This window comes from Lathyrus oleraceus, chromosome 7 (assembly GCF_024323335.1).
Source record: "Lathyrus oleraceus cultivar Zhongwan6 chromosome 7, CAAS_Psat_ZW6_1.0, whole genome shotgun sequence".
NCBI classification, from domain to species: domain Eukaryota; kingdom Viridiplantae; phylum Streptophyta; class Magnoliopsida; order Fabales; family Fabaceae; genus Lathyrus; species Lathyrus oleraceus.
Genome location: NC_066585.1, coordinates 207,729,816 through 207,751,974, shown reverse-complemented (window position 1 = coordinate 207,751,974; position 22,159 = coordinate 207,729,816). Strand labels below are relative to the sequence as shown.

The 22,159-nt window shown below is 36.2% G+C and overlaps 1 protein-coding gene across 2 annotated transcripts; it reads left to right on the top strand.

Moving 5' to 3' along the window:
- Window positions 1-1,785: 1,785 nt before the first annotated feature.
- Window positions 1,786-22,159, top strand: LOC127108160 (uncharacterized). 2 transcript variants are annotated; one of them, XM_051045587.1, is made up of 16 exons: window positions 1,786-1,948; window positions 2,081-2,188; window positions 3,186-3,588; window positions 3,678-3,855; window positions 3,948-4,087; window positions 13,344-14,211; window positions 14,397-14,497; window positions 16,279-16,423; window positions 16,533-16,601; window positions 16,726-16,771; window positions 17,812-18,281; window positions 19,254-19,333; window positions 19,882-20,017; window positions 20,597-20,789; window positions 21,566-21,648; window positions 21,782-22,159. In XM_051045587.1, the coding sequence occupies exons 2-16, from the start codon at window positions 2,086-2,088 to the stop codon at window positions 21,905-21,907; spliced, it is 3,141 nt and encodes a 1,046-aa protein (XP_050901544.1). In that variant the 5' UTR covers window positions 1,786-1,948; window positions 2,081-2,085; the 3' UTR covers window positions 21,908-22,159. The 2 variants fall into 2 exon arrangements, 1 of the variants encoding a protein (XP_050901544.1); XR_007795971.1 differs by lacking the exons at window positions 19,254-19,333; window positions 21,566-21,648; window positions 21,782-22,159 and having other exon boundaries at window positions 1,820-2,188; window positions 20,597-20,785.

Here is a 22,159-nt window from a genome sequence, read left to right as displayed (position 1 = left end):
GAATGATCCAAGGAATAAATCAAATACCATTACTTAAAGTTTTAAGATAAAAAGAAAACTTTAAAGACACTTTAAGATGGACAAGAACCAGATGAATAAGAACATAACAATCAAGAGTGAAGATTCAACTGATAAACAATTGTTCATATAAAAAATGGCCTAAGTATGTGGAGCAGGAGAAATAAATTGTTTCCAAATAAAGATTTTAAACACTATAGAGAATAAAAAAAAATGATAGAAAATTCTAATAAGAAACAAACCATATATTATGAATGTCCAAAGCTTTAAAAGGAGAAACCTAAAGAAGAACTATTTCAAAGAAAAAAAGAGAAGATTTTCATATTAACATGAGATGATTATGATGAATCGTTTGATGATGAAAAACAAGCAACTTGGATCCCATGAAAAATGTTAATTCAAATGATAATTATCAAAACAAGTCATCATACAATGTAAATGATGAGGAGATTTGTTTGACAACAAGGTCGAGACACAAGTTATGGTACCTAGACAATGGATGCTTGTGATACGTGATGTTAAAGTATGACTCTAAAAAATTGGATGGGTGGGTGGGGGGCATAGTTTTTTTTAGGAAACTAGAAAGGTAAAATAATTGGTTATGGTATGGTGGAAACTTAATATTTTCCTTACATTAAAAATGTCTTACTTATTAAAGGACTAATGCATAATCTATTAAGCATAAGTCAATCAAGTAAAAATATAAGTCAATCAAATGAAAATAATTATGATGTAGTCTTCAATTAAAAGTCACGTAAAGCTATTTATCAGACATATCGGTCTCTGATATTTAATGGTAAGAGAAAAACAATATTTATAAAATCAATTATGATTTAGAAAATCAAACATAAAAATGTCTTATGTCAAATGGAAGAGCAATGAGTATCACACAAGTAATCCAGGCATGCTAGCTTAAGATTAATTTTTTAGAAAAACAAACTAAAGCTAATCAGAGCATTACCTAATCTAAAATATCATTCAGATGTTTTTTTGTGAGACATATCAAAAAGAAAAATAAAGTAAAACTTTTTTATCAAAGAATGTTGTTTCATCATCTAGACCTCTTGAATTTTTATGCATTGATTTATTTTTTCATGTGAAGACCTTATTAATCAATGGTAAAAATATGAAATTAACATTGATGATGAATATTCTAGATTGATATGAGTTAAATTCCTAAGGCACAAGGATAAGTCGCATAAGTTATTCTCCACCTTCTGCCAAAAAAAATCAAATTTCATAAATTTATAGGATAACAATAATTCTTAGTGATCATCGTGGAGGATTTGAAAATAATTTTTTGAAGCATTTTGTGAAGAAAATAGTATTTTACATAATCTATCCTCACAAAAAACTCCTTAGTAAAATAGAGTTTTAAAAAGAAAAAAAAATTAGATCTCTTCAAAAACTTCTCACACTATGATTCATGAAATTAATGTTCTTAAATACTTTTAGGAAGAAGCGAATAATATTATATGTTATATTCAAAATCTGCTATTAAAACTTTTCTAGAAGGGAGTTTCCGAAGTCTGTCATTGAAACTTCTTCCAAGGTTTGAGCATAAGAATTTTTTCTTGAAAGATTGAAAAATTATGGAAGAGAAAGAAGAAAGTAAAAGAGGTTATAAGACGCATATATAATAACTAACAAAATTTCACAAAATTATTTAAATAAAAATTTCACATTTAAATAAGCAACATGAAATCTCGTGAAAAGGAGAAATCGAGAATTAAAAATTAAACACTTTTTAAAATAAAATTCATCATGTGAATAAATAATACTATAACGCTCCGTGAAAAAATGAGTTAACATTACAGGTCACGCACGTAATCGTTTTCTCTGGTGGCAGCACTTTAGAAAAGAGGACCAACTCATAACCCACAACACAAAGAATATTCTTTTCAATTTCAATTTCAATTTCAATTTCCAGGTATTACTCTTTTTCTCTTTCTTTCAAACCAGAGCAAATCAAAGGAATCAAACCCAAACACAAGATTTCGACCTAGGGTAAATTAAGCTTCTCCATGATTTCCAACGCTCTTGTTTGATTTTGGCGGTGAAGGTTCAATGAAGAAGTCCATGGAGAGTGTCAATGATCTGATCCAAGAGCTCAAGCTCCGCACTCTCTGGTGGTCCCTCTCTATTTTCGCCGTTTCTTATTTTCTCACCAGTAAGTCTCATTCAGTTGCACTTCTGATTCCATTTCTTCTCATCGGGATTTCAGTTACTTTTTGTTGGAATTCTTAGCTCAACTTTGATCTATTTTGCTTGCTTAGTCTTTGTTGATGATAGGTGCTAACTATTAAGTTCGTTGGGAATAGTCATTGATATGAAATTCCATACATGCATCAAGTTATTGTGATTGTTTAGTTTGGGATTATTGCGGTTTTGGATGGTTGTGCTCTAATATCATTTGTTCTTTATGGTTTTGGACTTTAGTTGACTGCAAATGTGGCGTCTTTGTTTGTTTTAAGCAAATGTTAGAGGTTAGTTTCTTAGGGTGTGTGATTTTTTTAGTAGTGTAGCGGGGACTATGCTCTGGACCTTTCTTATTACTTCGTCAGCCTCCCAACCCTATACCACTAGGCTATGCACCTTTCGAGGACAAAGTGTTTTTGTCAAGGTTGTCAGGATCTCAATCTAGATCTTAAAATCTTATGCTTTTGAGATCTCACTCGCCCCCAACGATCCCGATTTTAAGTAGAATCGTGGGTTGTAGCCAAATTGTGAAAACAATCGTAAAACCATTATTATGTGCAATCTTGGCCAGTCTCGGCCATGATTGGCCGTTTTCTGGCCACAATCATTACAAGCCCAGAAGGATGACAAGATGCGGAGGCGTAATAATTATGGTTTGGCGGAGGCCATTTTCCCTAGAATACACTTGTATGCCAAAATATATTTAAAGAAACTTCAAATATATAGTATTATTTTTTGTCTTAGTAATATTTTACAATTTTTATTACGATCTTATGTTTTACGATCTTGCTACCTCCTCTCGATCTTAGTAACGATCTTATCATCCCCTCCCGATCTTGACAACCTTGCTCTCTATCTATGTTAGAAGGAAACAATAAAGACAGTTGTATAATTATATTTGTACTGTGTTCAATTGGTGTTTTTTCTTTCTTTGTACTCACGTTATCTATGTTGATCATCTGTCACAGATACGAGTAAATCAATGTGGATGAATGTACCAATGTCAATTCTATTTGTTTGTGCTTTGCGCATTCTTGTAAATAATGTGGAATTTCGTTGGAAGGTTCGACAACCTAGATCACATACATATCTATCTCATTTAGAAAAAAAACAGTTGTCTTTGAATGATCCACGCCTCTCTAGTGCGCCTTCCCCGGTTAAGTGGAAGAGGAAAATTGATTCTCCTGTTGTTGAAGAAGCAATGGGTGATTTTATTGATAAGATTTTGAAGGATTTCGTAGTTGATTTGTGGTACTCGGAAATTACTCCCGATAGGGAGTTTCCTGACCAGATACATGCTATAGTCATGGATGTTCTTGCCGAAATATCAGCAAGAGTTAAAGAGATAAACCTTGTTGACTTGTTGACTAGGTATGTTATTTTTCATCTCCCATAATTGCCACCAAAGAGAGTATTACGGAAACTACTAACGGTCTTCTTTTGATTCATTTACATTCCAGGGATTTAGTTGATTTAATAGGCGAGCACTTGGAACTTTTCAGAAGAAATCAAGCTGCTATAGGTGTCGATGTTATGAAAACATTATCTTCAGAGGAGAGGGATGACAGATTGAAATTTCATTTGTTGAACTCTAAGGAGCTTCATCCAGCACTAATATCTCCTGAGAGTGAGTACAAGGTGTGAGTGGATCAGCGGAGTGTTCCGATGTTATATATGTTTCTTTTGAGAGCTATTTATTTTATCTTATCTGACAAATGCTCTTTTTGTAGGTTCTTCAGCGGCTAATGAGTGCACTTTTAGCCACAGTACTAAGGCAACGAGAAGCTCACTGTCCCGTGATTCGCTCAATAGCTCGGGAACTTTTGACTTGCTTGGTGATGCAGCCTGTTATGAATTTGGCAAGCCCTGTGTATGTTGTTGAATATTTTGTCTTACATTTATTTTTGCAATTATTCATTTTCGGGTTGGTGGATCTTAACAATATGGGCTCTATGGACGATTGTTGCTGCCTCATATTCAAGATTTTGATTAGTCTTTTGCGGAATGCCTGTTTAATAGGGAGTGGGATGTTTTTCCCTTGGTTAAAAACATATTCAGGGCTCACTTGGTTAAGTAGGCAGAAAACAGGAAGATAAGAAAAGAGAGTAATGACAAACAATAATTGTCAAACATTGTTATGGTGCAGAGTATGACTCTACTTAATTGTCCACCTTCTCCTATTTATGTATGTCACTGTCATACAAGTCCAAAATGATTGTATTGTGTTTTGACTTTTTTTTCTTTGTTTTTCTTTTTGAAGTTGTGGATTTAAAACTATGAAGCTAGAATAAGTGAGGCCGTTGATCACATTGTTTAATCAAGAACATCATTATTTAACTATCTCATAAAAATTTAAGCTGTTAGGTGAGGACACGCGAATGATTTTATACTATATATGTCTAGCTTACCCCCCTTTTACCCCCTTCATGTAATATTAGAAACTAAGAGAGATTTTCAATTGATCTCTGAATTTCTATTTTCATTGAGCTCAATTCTATTACAATTCGATGAAAACACTTGCTTTAAAAGAAGCTAAGTGATCACCTGTAATAACAGGTTACCCTATGGCTAACTGACAGCTGCCAGTGTACTATACAACTGTCATAACTATTTCAGTGCTAAGGTAGTGCTAGTCTGTGAATTATCTAGTCTCATATATGCAATAAATAAAGGGGGGTGATTGAGAGAGAAGATATCTTGGAATTTGGTTGGGAAGGGGCCATTTTGGCATTAGGGGAGAAGGTGCAGATAATTGAAGTTAGTTCTGGATATTATTTTGTAATTCAAAGGGATTTTTCCTATTTCATTTTGTGTATCAGTTGGTTTCTATTAACTGATATCGGAGCACTTTTGATCCGAAATAGTAAAAAAAAAAAAGAAAAATGGAGTTGGCATCAAGAATGGAAGGAATGTTTGGTATTTTTCATGAAGTGTTGAAGGAATTTAGAGATCGGAGAAGAGAACTCAAAGAGTTACAACTAGCAATACTAATCTTTGAATAAAGGGATGTTGTTGGGTGGATGATGATCAAGGTTGAGAAATATTTTGATGCAGGAGGTGTATATAAAGAAGATCAAATACCAAAAGTTATGTAGAGGATGAGTGGTAGAGTCATCACATAGTACCAATATGGGTTTCAACAAATTCAGTTGCCACTTGGGGAAATTTTATGGAGACAATTATTAAGCAACTTGGGCCAGAAACTGATTCAATAGAGAAGAAATAGTGGAATCAAGAAAGTATAATATCTGTTAAGAGTCCAACATCGGACAATATATGGTCTGAACATGTGTTTATAAGTGGGGTCAGTCCTCACTCTACCAACCGATTTTGTAGGGTTGAGTTAGGCCCAACCACATTTCTTAACATGGTATCAGAGTCTGGTTTAAGATTCAGTGGGCCACCTACTATGGTTTCCGCTATTGGGCCATCCACCATTTATTTCCACGCTCCAGATGTCCAGTCCTGGGCGTGAGGGAGTGTGTTAAGAGTCCCACATCGGACAATATATGGCCTGAACATGTGTTTATAAGTGGGGGCAATCCTCACTCTACCAATCGGTTTTGTAGTATTGAGTTAGGCCCGACCACATTTCTTAACAATATCCATGGTCAAAAAAGTAGGAGCTAAGAAGAGAACTCTAATAAAGAAGGAGGCCGTGAGAGTGTTGTTTCGGATCGCTCAAAGTTAAAAGCAAAAGTGAAGAAAGGTGAGGGAAAAGGGACAATTGGAGGCGTGCAACAAATTACTATCAAGAACATGTGTTTATAAGTGGGGGCAATCCTCACTCTACCAATCGGTTTTGTAGTATTGAGTTAGGTCCAACCACATTTCTTAACAATATCCATGGTCAAAAAAGTAGGAGCTAAGAAGAGAACTCTAATAAAGAAGGAGGCCGTGAGAGTGTTGTTTCGGATCGCTCAAAGTTAAAAGCAAAAGTGAAGAAAGGTGAGGGAAAAGGGACAATTGGAGGCGTGCAACAAATTACTATCAAGAAAACAATTTTTTTTGTGAAAGAAGAACCACTAAACGTAAATCTAATCGGTGAAGAGGAAGGGTCAATAGCCAAGAAGAGTAAAGGAATTTCTTGCATGTTGGCTGTATTTCTGCCGATGAAACCGCCAAGCAAGGGTGTTGTTGTTTGTCGCACAAAGATTTCACAAGAAAGACCAATATATGCCACTGCAATAATTCTAAAATGTTTGTTGATCTGTCCTCCCAACTGTGGGACTAAAGAGGTTAAATTGGGTTGCAAGATTGTGCAAACACTTTGGTGTTAATGTCAATGACAGTAAAGTAGCTTTGTAATTGCGTTTATTTTATTCTCTTATAATCACCTTGATGATAAGCTAATAGTTTTGGAGAGTATTGTTAGACATGAGCCCTTAATTAGAGGATAGTAAGGGTCTTGCTAGTTAATAGAAGACCGTTTTTATTAAAGATAACTGTCATATGTAACTGCAACTGCAGTCCCTGTCATTTGTAATTGTTGCAACTGTCATATGTAACTGTAGTTTTAGAATAGGAGTTAATTAATTAGGAGAATAAGAGTGTTCCCTATAAATATAGGGGGTGATTGAGAGAGAGAGGATGTCTTGGAATTTGGTTGGAAATGGGCCATTTTGGCATTAGGGGAGGTACAACCCTCGAAGTTCTGCGGTATTATTTTGTAATTTAAAGGGATTTTCCCTATTTTCATTTATGTATTAGTTGGTTTCTATCCGAATGGTAATGACAAGGATCAATCTCTAGAAACTTAGTCATTGAGGCTCCATCATCATGTTGAGAACCACTCATCTTGAAATGCGGTTATGGCAGCTCCATAGTGTATTGCATAGTGCCATGGAAAAGTTGTGGCATTGCGGTGTGGCGGAAAAAGTGGATTCTTTTTTAAAAAATCCGAAGAAGTCTTGTATGGTATTTTTTACCCGACCCGAAAACAGGCCCAAAAGGATTAAGATCCTAATTAAACAATACTAATTACGTTTAGCCTTTTCATTCTCCATAATTATTTTCTTCTTCTCTGTGTTCTCTTCCTTTTGCAACCTTCTTATTTCCTTTACAAGAACTACTAGGCGACAAAGTAGGAAAAGAAAGGTTACAAATGCTAGTTTCTTTTCTTCTTCTCTGCGATCTCTTTCTTTTGCAACCTTCTTATTTTCTTTACAAGAACTACTAGGCGACAAAGTAGGAAAAGAAAGGTTACAAATGCTAGAACCACAAAGGAGAAACTTCAAGCACAAACATCAACCTCTAAATGAAAACGAAAAGAGGTTGTTAGCGTGGTTGATGAAGAAGAAGAATTAGAATATCTCAGAATTTGGGTTGGGCATAACTCATCCCTACAAAACCAACTAGAGGGTGAGAATTGCCCATACTTATAAACATTGACCATATCTCTAAGCCATGTGGGACAAAATCCACCCCTTCAAACTTAACACAATGAAAGAGTTTGAGGTTGCAACTAAAGCAAGCCAAATCCTGCAATTTAGGCGACTAGGGGCAGACCGCAGTGAAGGCAGAAATTCCAACACACTCCCTCACGCTCGGGCCTCAATGAGCCCAGAGCGTGGACGATGCGGGAAGCCCAACAAGTGATCTAGAATAGGCTCTGATATCATATTAGAATATGTGGGTTGAGCCTCTAACTCATCCATACAAAACCGGCTTGTAAGATGAGGATTGCCATCACTTATAAACAAAACACATGCCGTATTTCTAAGTAATGTGAGACTAAATCCACCCCTTTAAACCCAACAAAATGTTGGAGGCTGCAATGAAGACAAGTCAAATGTTGAAATTTAGGCGATTAGGGTTGGACCGTAATGAAGGCGGGAATTCCAACACACTCGCTCATGCCCGGACTTCAACGAGGCCGTAGCTTGGACGATGCAGGAATCCCAACAACAAATCTAGGATAGGTTCTGATATCATCTTGGAGTTTGGGTTGGACCTAACTCATCCCTACAAAATCGGCTTAAGGGTGAGGATTGTCCCCACTTATAAACACAACACCAATCATATCTCTAAGCAATGTGAGACTAAATCCACCCCTTCAAACCCAACACAATGAAGGAGTTGGAGCCTACAATTAAGGCAAGTCAAATGCCACAATTTAGGCGATTAGGGGCGGACCCTAATGAAGACGGAAATTCCAACTGAATATATAAACAATGGTGATGTAGCAGTGGCAGAACAAGAGGAGGAGGAGTAGTTTGCTAAAGTTTTGGAATTTGGTGATTCGGGAGAAGAAGATTAGAGATTTTACCTTATAATGTCTATTTTGAAGAATTTGAATGAGAAGTGTTTTGTTTTTTCAAGTTTTTGTAATTCTGTTTTATTTTGAAGTTTGGAACTTGAATAAGTTCTTTTATTTTAAATGTTTTGAGAAGTTCTTTGAATTGAATATTTTGAAGTCTGAAATTTGAAGGGTACTTGAATTTGTTTTATTTTGAAGTCTGGAACTTGAAGAGAAGTTCTGTTTTTCTATTTCTCAATATATTATTCTGTTTTTTTTTTTTTTTGTGATCGAGACCTCAATTCTAGTTTTCTCTATTTATAATTCCATTTTTCTAAGTCCTATGAATTCTGTTTTTTTGGTCTTCTTGGTGTTGTTTCTGCTTTTTGTGAGTATTTCTTTTTGTTGAAATACAGGAGACTAAGAGACATTTGAATAAACCGTGTGTTTTGAAAAACACTACGGAGACTTTATTATATATAGAGAGATTATAACTAATTACATGATATAGTCGATGTGAGACTATTCTATATACAAATATTCTTAACATTATATTTATAAATATCAACACCCCCCCTAAAGCTTGGGCATATAAGTTAAATGCACCAAGCTTGTTACATATATAATTAGCTCTAGGGCTTCGTGGGGATTTTGTAAACACGTCTGCCAATTGATCATTAGAGTTGACAGAGTTTGTGACGATGTCACCTGACTTGATTTTCTCTCTGACAAAGTGACAGTCTATCTCAATATGTTTGGTCCTCTCATGGAAGATTGGATTTGAAGCAATGTGCAATGCAGCTTGATTATCACAAATAAGTGTCATTGGTCTTGCTTCTTCAATTTGAAGTTCCTTGCGCAACTGTTTTAACCAAATAAGTTCACATGTTATCATTGTCATGACCCTATACTCTGTCTCGGCGCTTGATCTTGCAACTACGTTTTGTTTCTTATTTTTCCTGGATATAAGATTTCCTCCAACAAGTACACAATACCCAGAGGTGGATCGTCTATCAATGGGTGACCCTGCCCAATCAGCATCGGAGTAGCCAACTATCTGAGTATGTCCTTTATTTTCATACACTAGACTTTTTCCTGGAGCAAATTTGATGTATCTCAGAATCCGGATAACAACATCCATGTGTTCCTGACAAGGGAAATTTAAGAATTGACTTACCACACTAACTGCAAAAGAAATGTCTGGACGAGTGACTGTGAGATAATTCAACTTTCCAACCAATCTCTTATACCTTCCTGAGTCAGATTGAGGCTCCCCCTTGATTAGGTAGTAGTTTGACACTTAGATCTATAGGAGTATCAGTTGGTTTAGCATTTAACAAACCTGTTTCTTCCAAAATATCCATAGCATATTTCCGCTGAGAAATCACCAAACCATCTTTAGATTGGGCTACCTCAACACCGAAGAAATAGCGAAGTTTACCAAGATCTTTTGTCTGAAATTGATCCGATAGATGTTATTTTAACTGGAGTATACCCTGCTGATCACTACCAGTTATGATAATATCATCTACATACACAATAAGATAAATACATCCTTGAGCTGAGTGACGATAAAAAACAGAATGATCAGCTTCTCACTACGGACCATACCAAACTGTTGTACTACAATGCTGAATCTGCTGAATCAAGCTCTCGGAGATTGCTTAAGACCATAAAGAGACCTGTGTAACCTACACATCATATTCAATGACTCCCCTTGAGCAACAAACCTAGGTGGTTGCTTCATATATACTTCCTCTTCAAGATCACCATGTAAAAAATTATTTTTGATGTCAAGTTGATGAAGAGACCAATGTCGAATGACTGCAATGGCTAGAAGTCTTAAAGATGCCATCTTGGCTACAGACGAGAAGGTATCACTATAATCCAACCCAAAAATCTGAGTGTATCCTTTGGCTACCAAGCGAGCTTTAAATCGATCAATCTTACCATCTGGACCAACCTTCACTGTACAAAGCCAACGACAACCTACTAAAGATTTCCCATGGGATAGAGGAACCAGTTCCCAGGTACCATTGCTTTTAAGAGCACACATTTCATCAATCATTGCTTTCCTCCACTCAGGGTGAGATAATGCTTCACCTGGATTTTAGGAATAGAAACAGAAGACAAAGAAGACAAACAAGTATACTGTAAAGGGGAAAGACGATGATAACACAAATCAGTATAATGTGGAGAAGGATTTCGTGTTTGACGTATACCTTTTCGAAGGGTAATCGAAAGATCGGACTCATGTTGCAGGATCGGATCCGGTGATGGCAGAGGCGTCAGAGGAGAGTCTGCAATGACCTCAGGGACAGGGACGACTGACGTTGGGTGACGACGCTGATATGTTTGAAGTGTCGAGAAGTGGGGGAGTTAGGAGCCATAGACTGATGGGGGATAATGGTAGGCGGGGCATTAATAACTGCTGGAAAAGGTGTGGGAGTACTTTCTTGAATGGGTTCTGGAGTTACGTGTCTGGACTCGAAATATGGAACAAACTCGAAAAAGGTGACATCGGCTGATATGAGGTATCGTTGTATAGTATGTGAATAACAACGATAATCTTTTTGGGATCGATGATAACCAAGAAAGACACACTTTAGTGATTGAGCTGATAGTTTATCATGACTAGGAGAGAGATTGTGTACAAAACATGTGGATCCGAAGACTCGGGGAGGAATTGGGTGAAGTGGGAAATTGGGAAAAAAGATTGAATGTGGGGTTTTATTGTTAAGGACAAATATTTATAAGGTAACATGCCGTTAGCACAACACCCCCCCAAAACCGAAGTGGAACATTACCATGGAGAAGTAGGGTCCGAGTGATTTCTACGAGATGCCGATTTTTGCATTCGACTATCCCGTTTTGTTGAGGTGTGTGAGGGCAATATGTTTGATGGAGAATACCATTGTGTGACATAAAATTTTGAAATTGTTGGGATAAATGTTCACGGGCATTGTCACTTCTTAAGGTACGGATAAACACACCAAATTGAGTTCTTATTTCTTGATAGAATTGTTCAAAAATAGAAAATAATTCAAATCTATTCTTCATTAAAAATAACCACGTGCAACGTGAAACATCATCAATAAAGGTGACAAAATACCTAGACTCAAGAGTAGAGACAGTACGCGAGGGACCCTAAACATTGGTGTGAACTAAAGCAAAAGAGGACGAAGCTTGTTTATTGATTCGATTGGGAAACTGACCACGAGTGTGTTTCCCTAACTGACACGATTCACAATGTAAATTAGATACCTTCGATAAACTTGGCACCAACTTATGTAGTTTGGAAAGATTGGGATGGCCTAACTAAGCATGGATAGTGAGTGGAGAATCTTTGGTTGAGCATTTCTGAGATGACACTGAGAGGTAATAAAGGCCTTGAGACTCACATCCTACGCCAATCGTCCGTCCCGAATTCCGATCCTGCGGGGTAACATTATTGTTAGTGAATGTGACACTACAATCAAGAGAACGAGTTAAACGACCGACTGAAAGTAAATTAAAAAGACAATTAGGTACATAGAGGACAAAAGTAACAGCGAGAAAAGGTAGAATTTGAACAGTACCAATCCCTTCAGATTGGGTTTGAGAACCATTAGCAGAAGTTATAGTAGGTAAGAAACCAGATGTGGAGAGAGAAGAGAAAGTATTTTTATTACCGGTAACATGATCAGACTCACCAGAATCAAGGACCCAAGGTCCAAGAGAATAGATCCAAGAGAAGATGATTGAGAGAGACAAACAGATAAATTACCAGTGTGTGCTACCGAGCAGTAGAATCTAAGTTCTGATAATTCTGATACCACCTGAGAAAATCATCGTAGTTTGACGTAAAGTTATGAGGAGTGGCCATGAGTATCTGAAGAGAGAAAATATCATGTGAACCGGGTGAAAAAGGCTCTGTTTGAACTGGATCACAATTTTCCGCAAGTGGAAAATAAAATCTTAGATTGGATCTGAAACAGTTGCACTATGGAGAGTGGGACGGTGGAAAAATTAGGATCGGCCGTCGGATATGCTGTCGCGTGCGGATCAGGTGCCCACACGCGAGGCCCACGCGTAGAGACGAAGGTGGCGCGTGTGGAAGTTTCTGCAGGTGAAAAGTGGGGAAAGGCTGGATCGGAGGAGGCGCTTCTGCCGAGAAGGTTAGTTTGCTGAAAGGTCGCCTGGAACAATAGCGACGGCGGATGGCAACGGCAATACGGTGGTGACTGGAGAATTTTGAAAACTGATGCCGGAATGAGTCACGACAGTGTATGGAAGGCAAATTGGAGTTATGACACGGTTTGCAAAAAAAATCTCACCGGAAAATAATGGGCCAACCGGGTAAAGCACGGTGAAGGGTTGTCTCTCAGTAGGCTCTAGATACCATAGATACCATGTTGAAATACAAGAGACTAAGAGACATTTGAATAAACCGTGTGTTTTGAAAAGCACTACAAAGATTTTATTATATAGAGAAAGATTATAACTAATTACATGAAATAATCGGTGAGACTATTTTATATACAAATATTCTTAACATTATATATTTACAAATATCAACAATTTTCATGGCGGAGTTTGGCCGAGTTTTGTCCTGCTGCTATTTTCTGCCATCTGCCGTAGACTACACTGTCACTTATACCAAAAGCTTATGCTATTTAGATTTTGGCGAAGACATGTGAAAGATTTTATGCTCTACATGTTTAAGTGCAATAGTTGAATTTGAAAACATTTTAATACAGAATTTGTAGAGCATTTGCTTCCTGATTTGATAAAGAAAAATATCATATTGTCATCTATGAGATGGAAAAATTGGTTTAGCATTTTTCAACTTCGTTTCTGTTAGTTTTTACTACATACTTGTAATAAAATATGTACATATTTTTATCAGGTTTATAAATGAGCTCATTGAAACCCTTCTCCTCCTCCTTAACGATGACGGTAAAAAGTGGACTGGTGGCGATCAATCGACTAATGTAGCAAGTCATGGTCAAGGCCATTCTGTTGCTACTGGGGGTGGACACGACAATCTTACACCCTCTTATAAGCATCCATCTTTAAATCAAGAAACTGGTATGACATTATCTAAAACAAGTGACCGGAGAGAGACATCATTACAATATAATCCACTCCAGCAAGAATCTTCACAGGCCAAGCCTGCTGATTGGGCACGAATGTTGGAGGTTGCAACTCAGCGGAGGACTGAAATTCTCATGCCTGAGAATCTTGAGAACATGTGGGCGAAAGGAAGGAATTACAAAAGGAAAGAGAACAAAATTGTCAAACCTGGATCTAAGGATCTTCCTACTAAGAGTCCTGCTACTGACAGCTCATTGCCGAGTAGAAAATTGGCCCAGGAAACATTAGTAAGTAAACGTGGAAAGTATGAAGCTCCAGAAGTGAAGTCTTATCTACCTTCAACGCATGACTTGGTTTCGGATCACCTACAAAGTGTTGCAAGAACAAATAGGTCAGAATCTTCTCAAAACCCTGATAAGAAGTTATCTTTTGATGAAGAGCTTAGAGTTGATAATGTGAAGGGTACAAAGGATGTTGCTTCTGATGGGTATAAAAGTTCACTAAAGAGGTCTAGCAGTGCTTCTGCCTTGGGAGTTCAACCCAATCAAGAAAGCAGCTCCATTATTTCAGAGTTTTACAACCCAGAATTTGAGAGGCATGGTGAAGGATTTCGGGGAAAGAGTTCTTCTGACATGATAGTTAGGAAAGAAGGGCAATTATCTTCAAAGCTCCAGTGCCGGGTATGCATTTTTGGCTTTAATAGCTTTGAAATATACTAGTATTCTAAAAAGCACATTGGTTTAGAATCTGCTTTCTTTACCCGCGTACCCTTTCATAAATCAGGATTGTACTGATGGTATTTCTGATATAATATTTCACTGTGAGTACTTGTTGATTATTGTTTTTGTCTACTTAAACATTACAGGTTAAGGGAGCATATTTTGAGAAAATTGGGGCCACATCTTTTGCTGTCTACTCAATTGAAGTTACTGATGCACAAAATAGAACTTGGTTCGTAAAAAGAAGGTTTGCTTCTTTCATACTACTTCCTCCGTATCAAAATAATTGTCATAGTTGGTCATTTCACACCGATTAAAAAAATGTAATAAATGAAAGAGAGAGAATAATATTTTTACCAAACTATCCTTGTTTACTATTGGTGTACTCGAAATATCATAAATGCAGAGTGAGAGAATAATAAATTGAGAGTATTAATTAGATGCCATAATTGGAAGATAAACATTAGAATTGCATTGAAAACTAAAATGCAACACTTAGTTTGGGGCAAATAATTTTATAAGATGCGACAATCATTTTGGGACAAAGGGTGTAGTACATTTCTGTAGTAATGAGCGATCGAGCTTGCACATTTTATACTTGTTTAAAATTTGAAATTTTACAAACAATTTGATTTCAACTTAAACTGGGTATCTGCAAGGCGTTATATTTTTTGTTCTATCTAAATAAAATGCCAAGATAACTGAATTGTACTTTCTTGTTTAATCTTTCTCTTTTCCCTATTTTGGGTTTAATGTTACAAAATAAAATAGGTTTATTTAGAGTCTTATTGAATGAGATATGACCTGAAAATTAGTTTATAAAGTAAGGACACTCCTCATCTTACAAACCAATTTTATTGGTTGAGTTAAGCCCAACCCAAATTATAGGATAATATTATAGCCTGTTAAGAATGTGTGGTTTGGGCCTAACTCAACCCTACAAAACCGGTTGGTAGAGTGAGGACTGCCTCTATTTATAAACACATGTTCAGACCATATATTGTCCGATGTGGGACTCTTAACACACCCCCTCACGCCCAGGACTGGACATCTGGAGCGTGGAAATAAATGGTGGGTGGCCCGATAGCGGAAATCATAGCAGGTGGCCCACCGGATCTTAAACGAGGCTCTGATACCATGTTAAGAATGTGTGGTTTGGGCTTAACTCAACCCTACAAAACCGGTTGGTAGAGTGAGGACTGCCTCTATTTATAAACACATGTTCAGACCATATATTGTCCGATGTGAGACTCTTAACAGAGCCAATTCAAGATCCATACAACCACGTGTTATCGGGTCACGCTCTAGATGTCCATTCCTAAGTGTGTGTGGAGTCTCGTATTAAATGAGATATGACCTAAAAATATGTTTATCGTTAAGACCTATGGTTGAGTCTAATTCATCCATACAAAACTGACTTGTAGGGTCAGAACTGCCCCCACTTATAAGCACATGTTCGGATCATATATTGTCCGATTTGTAACACTTAACACACTCCCTCACGCCCAAGACTGAACATCTAGGGCGTGGAAATAAATGGTGCGTGATCCGATAGCAGCAGCAGAAACCTGATAGCAGGTGACCCGTCGGATCTTAAACTAGGTTTTGATATCATGTTATGAAATGTAGTTGGGTCTAACTCATCGATACAAAATCGGCTTGTAGGGTGAGGATTGTCTTCCACGTCTGATGTGGAACTCTTAACATTTATAAAGTGAGCAGTCCTCACCTTAAAAGCCGATTTGTATGAGTTGAGTTAGACCCAATCCAAATCCGAAGAATCTTCGAATCACAAAATTGCGTGTTCTGTCTTTTATCTGTACCTTTTATCATAGGTGACTGCCATAATTTCTTTTGGTTCTCTAATGACAAAATGAAATGCTAGGATCACCAAATTATAATTTCCTGTCTAATATTTCTCTCCTTTTTTGAGTTTAAACTGCTCCATCATGCAGAATAAATATGATAAACTCTCTCCATCTTTATGTGTGCTTTGACATTACAATAATATCTTTTGTTGGTATACAGATACAGGAATTTTGAGCGATTGCATCGACATCTTAAAGATATTCCTAATTACACATTACATTTGCCTCCTAAAAGGATATTTTCCTCAAGCACTGATGATGCCTTTGTACATCAACGTTGCATTCAGCTTGATAAATATCTCAAGGTATTTTATTCCTTGTTCCAAAAAAGTAATATCTTTAAATAGACGGTTTCCTTTTTTTTTAACTGTTTAACAATTCTGTCTATCGTTAATTTATGCTGTCTTACATCAGGATCTTCTATCAATTGCTAATGTTGCTGAACAACACGAAGTATGGGATTTTTTTAGTGTTTCCTCAAAGGTGTGTATCTGCTTGATGTTTCTTAGCGTTGCTTTTAATTAGTTACTTTTTTATAATCCCTCTTGGTAATTTTTGGGTTTAAAAAATAGAATCTAACAAACTATTGTCTCTTTTATTCCTGAAGAACTACTCGTTTGGGAAATCTTCTTCTGTGATAAAGACCTTGGCAGGTATATAGTTTTTAGCTGTAACATTTTGGTTTTATGTCATAAGGAAGTTTAAGAACTCAGGCTGTAGTTATTCTATTGATAGCGGCGCTATCCCGGGATAGCGGCGCGGAGCGGTGACCCTCCGCTATGGAGGAGCGGTTTGCGTCTCAATTTGAGAAAGTGGCCGCCATCTGATGTTTAGCGGGAGTGTAGCGCTTCCCGGCCCGAGTGTGTTTGAACTGTTTTGAACGCGAAAACTCAGATTTACCCTTAAAATAAGTGCTTCTCAAGTTGTTTTTTACTTCTCTTTTCTTCTTTCTTCTTTCTTCTTTCTTCTATCTTCTTTCTTCTTTCTTCGTTCTTCTTTCTTCTCTTTCTTTCTTTTCTCTTTATTCATATTGTCCTATGATTTCCTTAAGTAATAGTCATATAATAACTCTATTCTTCTTCTTCCTCTTTTATTTGTTTGGTTTTACATTAAATATTAAATATATGTTTTATAAATTATTCATAAAATTAGTCTAAAAAATAGTCAAATAGCAGTTATCCCGCTATCCTATTTTTGGGGCTGCTATCGGGATTGATACTCTCTTGTCAATCTTTGAATAAATAGCATGTTTGATTGGTAATTCTATTATAAAACTTGTGAAATCGTTAAAAGCCCAGTTACCATTATAATACATTAAAAAGAAAGATTGAGTAGAACTGAAACAAAAAAGCTTCATGCTCTGCCATTTTAGTATGCCGTTTCTCCGTGATTTGGTGATTCAAGCCATTAGACATAAACTTCTGTCATATTTGTGGGTATGAGCAGGATATAATAGATGGCCATGCAGCTACTATGATGTATTTTATGATATGACTTTTCTGTTGATAGAAACTGTTTTGGACTAGAGCCTTTTCTTTCATTTTCTTTGTAAAATGAACTGGATTGTTATATACTTATTTATAAGAGGATTAATTTCATTTTCTTTAGTTTATTATATACCTTTTTATTTTATTTTTTGAGTTTTTCTTTGTACTGATTCCAAACACAATGTTTGAATGTTTTATATCAATAGTCAATGTAGATGATGCTGTGGATGATATTGTACGCCAATTCAAGGGGGTTTCAGATGGTTTAAGGCGAAAGGTTAGTGGATCACCATCCCTCTTCAATGAAGGGTCTTCTACATCTACCACATTGTACTTGTCCTGGAATGCAGATGAATTGGATAAAAGTACCCCACAGCGAAGTGCCACAGAAAGTGTGCTAAGCTCTGATACTGAGGAAGGTGATAGGAACAGTAATTTAGACCATGATAATATAGACAGAGAAGAAGTACAAGATAATGGATGGCAATCTGACAATGCATTGATCTCGAAGGGTCACCCACCACTTTTAACAGACCATACTGACGAGTCCAGCAACTTGGATTTTGATAGAAAGCGTGATCTGTCGGTGGAAGCTAGGGTTAGCAATGATGTTCCAGCTGCAAATTTAGTTCTTACTCGCAATAATTTGGAGGATCCTGTGGGAGTACCACCTGAGGTCTGTGTAGTTTGCTGAGTTTGCTTTTCTAAGTTACTCTTTACATTTTAAGTCTTTAATGATTGAGAAGCTTGACTTTCTGCTCTAGTAATTATCGGTGTGTGCTTAGATTATTTACTTGCTGGTTATTGTTTCTGGAATATATTGCAGTCTAGAATGCGGGCATGCTTTGTCAAGGAATGTCAACCGTGATGAAAACCATACAACATTAATATTTCCATTGCTTTATTTTCTCCCTTTCTGACAAAAAACTTCAAATGAAAAGAAGGAATTTATCTGTACTTTACTAAGTTCATTCATTAGCACGCTAAAAGCTTGGTTCATTTTCTTGTGTTGCCCATCAGATTAATCCACCAAATATTTGAAGAAGCTGAACTATTATCGGGCATCCTAACTTTCACAGACTTGTTTGATCTTTAAATCTCTTTTACCCCTAATATTTATTTGCCAAATGCTTTGGTAGGAAGCTGTTTCCAATAACTTGTTTTTTCTTTCATAAATTAAAAACGAGAAGCATTAGGCAAACATATTGGTGTTCAGGAAAGTATTCTGGAAACATGCTTGGTGTAGCCCCTCCTCATTTTACTCTTCTCTAAATAATAGTAATTTGAGAACTTGGAGGGAGCAGGAAGGGAGTTTCACGGGACAATTTTGGATTTTTGCATTCATTTTTTATGCAAACACTTCTGTTTTTGGTTAAAAACACAGAAGTATCACTTTTAGTTTCCAATGCATTTTTTATATTTGAATTTCCAATTATAACCCTAATTAATACTCTTAATTTATTATTTCTCTCACCTTGCATTAATGATAACTAAAATACACCTACATCAATAGCCAATAAGGATAATTTTGTAAAACCGTCATTCTTTTTCTTTCATTTATTACATTTTCTTAAGCGGTGTGAAAGTGTCTCTACTATGACACTTATTTTAGGATGGAGGTTGTAATAAGTTTGATTTTTTTTTGCAGTGGTCCCCATCTAATGTCAGTGTCCCTCTTTTGAATTTGGTTGACACGATATTTAAACTTAAGAAGAGAGGTTGGATAAGGTATATTACTCTATTTGGTCCTTCCGTTTATTCAAGTCAGTAATTGCTAGAAACAATGCCTAACACTATTTTGTCTAAATTTTGTATTCTTATACCAATTTGCAGAGCCTTCCTTTGGTGTTGTCTTTTTAAGTATATTTTCAGTTTGCAAGTTATCTTATTGTATTATGTAAATCGCTCGGTGTTAGAGACCCGACTCATTCCTAAACTTGCATTACACCTAACAACTCATGATTTTAAAATGACAGTCCTTTTTTAATTTTGATATGGTTTGAAACCACACGGTGAAGTGAGTTAGAGTTTTGTGCTTGCACCTCTCATTGTTATATTTAAATTATTTTAGCTCAACATATCAAAATAAGTTGAGCTAAATTTAATTCAAAATAAGTATCATGAATCATGATGCTGTTGATTTGATTAATTTCACAGACTCGGAAGTAGCTAATATCACCATTTATGTTAATACAGAAAATAGGTCATGACTTTGTTGATCTGTTTAATTTCCTGGGCTTAGAAGTAGCTAATATATTACACTTCTATTAATGCAGACGACAAGTCTTTTGGATGTCAAAACAGATATTACAGTTGGTGATGGAAGATGCTATTGATGATTGGCTCCTGAGGCAGATTCACTTGCTTCGGAGAGAGGAAACTGTTGCAAAAGGGATCCGGTGGCTCCAAGATGTAAGGATTTTCAAACGTTTTTTACTGGGACATTAAATGCCGACCGGGATATTATATGCCAACTCGGAGAAATGAAGCTTTTTTATACAAATTAACAGAGTAAACTAGGTTACTTGGTTATCAGTAACCCGATTAATGGCCATATATCTACGGATGAATAAAGTTTTATTTATTTTTAATAAAATGAATCTAGAACCTTTTAACCTAATTTCATTGCCTCGTTATTTTGCTCTTGTTTGCCCAAAAAAGGTTTTAATACATCTAGCACAGTAGCACATCTTTTCACACAAGAGCCCAATTTCCATTGGCTACTTTGTGGATTCTAATGAAATTAACTTAGGGTTCACAGTTGCAGTGTAGTATTCTCATCAAAATATGCTCAATGCGTCCTGTGTTTTTTATGTTTTCTGTTTGGTGAACCGAAAACCTAATTACTGGTGAAGGGATAAAGTGTTGCCTTAAATTTACAGTTGCCTTTTCTTGAATTTGGATGGAATCATCACCCGACAAAAATGAAAAAATTATGTTAGGGACATTGGTTTGTGTATATGTTTGATGTTTTGTAACTGTATTTTTCAGTTCCTCTGGCCTGGTGGTACATTTTTTTTGAGAATAGGGACACTTCAGATGACAAATGGTGGCAGTGATCAAAAATCTTCTCAAACAGTAAGTGGATCTGAGGGGCGCAATATCACGAAACACGAATCCGGGTCTTTCGAGCAACAACTTGAGGCTGCACGTAGAGAAAGTGACATCAAGAAATTGCTGTTTGGTAAGTTTTAGTTTACGTAGAAATCTATGTTGATTAATTTTAGATTGGTTGTTAATGGATATATTCTTCTACTTTTGATGCTTTGTTTATTCTTCATATCTGTAATTTTGTTATTTTCTTCGAAATTGAGTCTATGACTAATAAACACCCTGTTAAGTGACTCATTTGCATTGACACCTCACCAGTTTATGTGTCATTTTCATGCCCCATGGTTTTCTTGTTGGTAATTATACCCTTCCAACACACTCTTTTCACAAAAATGAATGTAAAAAAGTAATATGATAATGATAGGACCCGAGATGAGAAGATTGATTCAAAGAGACTAGTAGTAATTAAGTTTATTATTGAGGTGTTTTACTAATTAGTTGAGTATCTAAGTCATATGAATATTTTATTGTTATTTTAGACCTCAGAGAGTGTGTTAGTGTAATTGCAAGCTTGCTATGATCGGAACTAGGGATAGTTGAACAAGTTTACAGTTAATCAAGGATTTATGGAGTACTATTTCTGCAACCATAAAGATATGAAAGGAAACGTTTTTATGATCATTAATTTGTTCAAATTTTTTATTTGTCGACATTTTAGACTCCATTGAAGAAATTTTATGGTCAACATAGTTTCGTAGTTGCTGTAGAAGGCCTTTAAATGTTATGGTATTTTGAAGTTTCTTTGTATGTCTTTAGAATCTTGTGAAGGATGAAATATAGTAGTTCCATTTTCATAATTTACACCTCAAACTTTTACATATGAAGTTATCCTATCTCCATTTTCACCAGATGGAACTCCAACAACTTTAGTCAGCTTGATCGGACATAAGCAGTACAGACGTTGTGCAAGGGATATATATTACTTCAGTCAGGTTACATTCCTACTCCATTGCTGTATTGTATTCACTTGTTGTAAACTTCTTTCTTGTGTTTGCATCTACTTCTGGTGTCTGCTTGAAAAAAGTTCTGCTAAACTAACAATTCTATGTCTTGTTTGCTTTTTAGTCTACTGTATGTGTGAAGCAACTTGCGTATGCGATTTTGGAACTTCTACTTGTCTCCGTCTTTCCTGAGATGAGGAATGTTGTGTTGAGTGTTCATGAGAATGTGAATGTTCACAGAGCCTCATGAGCCTTATGTTGTACATGAAATTTGGAAGACCAGGTTTTGGTTGTAGATTGTAGATCCAAGAATAGGAGCCATGACCGATGATTCCGGAAATCAGCTATTGGTTTTGAATCTTTTTCCAATTGTATAAAACTTTTAGATTAGATATAGGTTGTGTACAGAAACAATGGCGCTGTATACCTCATTTTCATGGGGATTTTGTATTGTTACATATTGACTTAAGAAATGCATCTAGTGAATATTCTTTATTTTTTA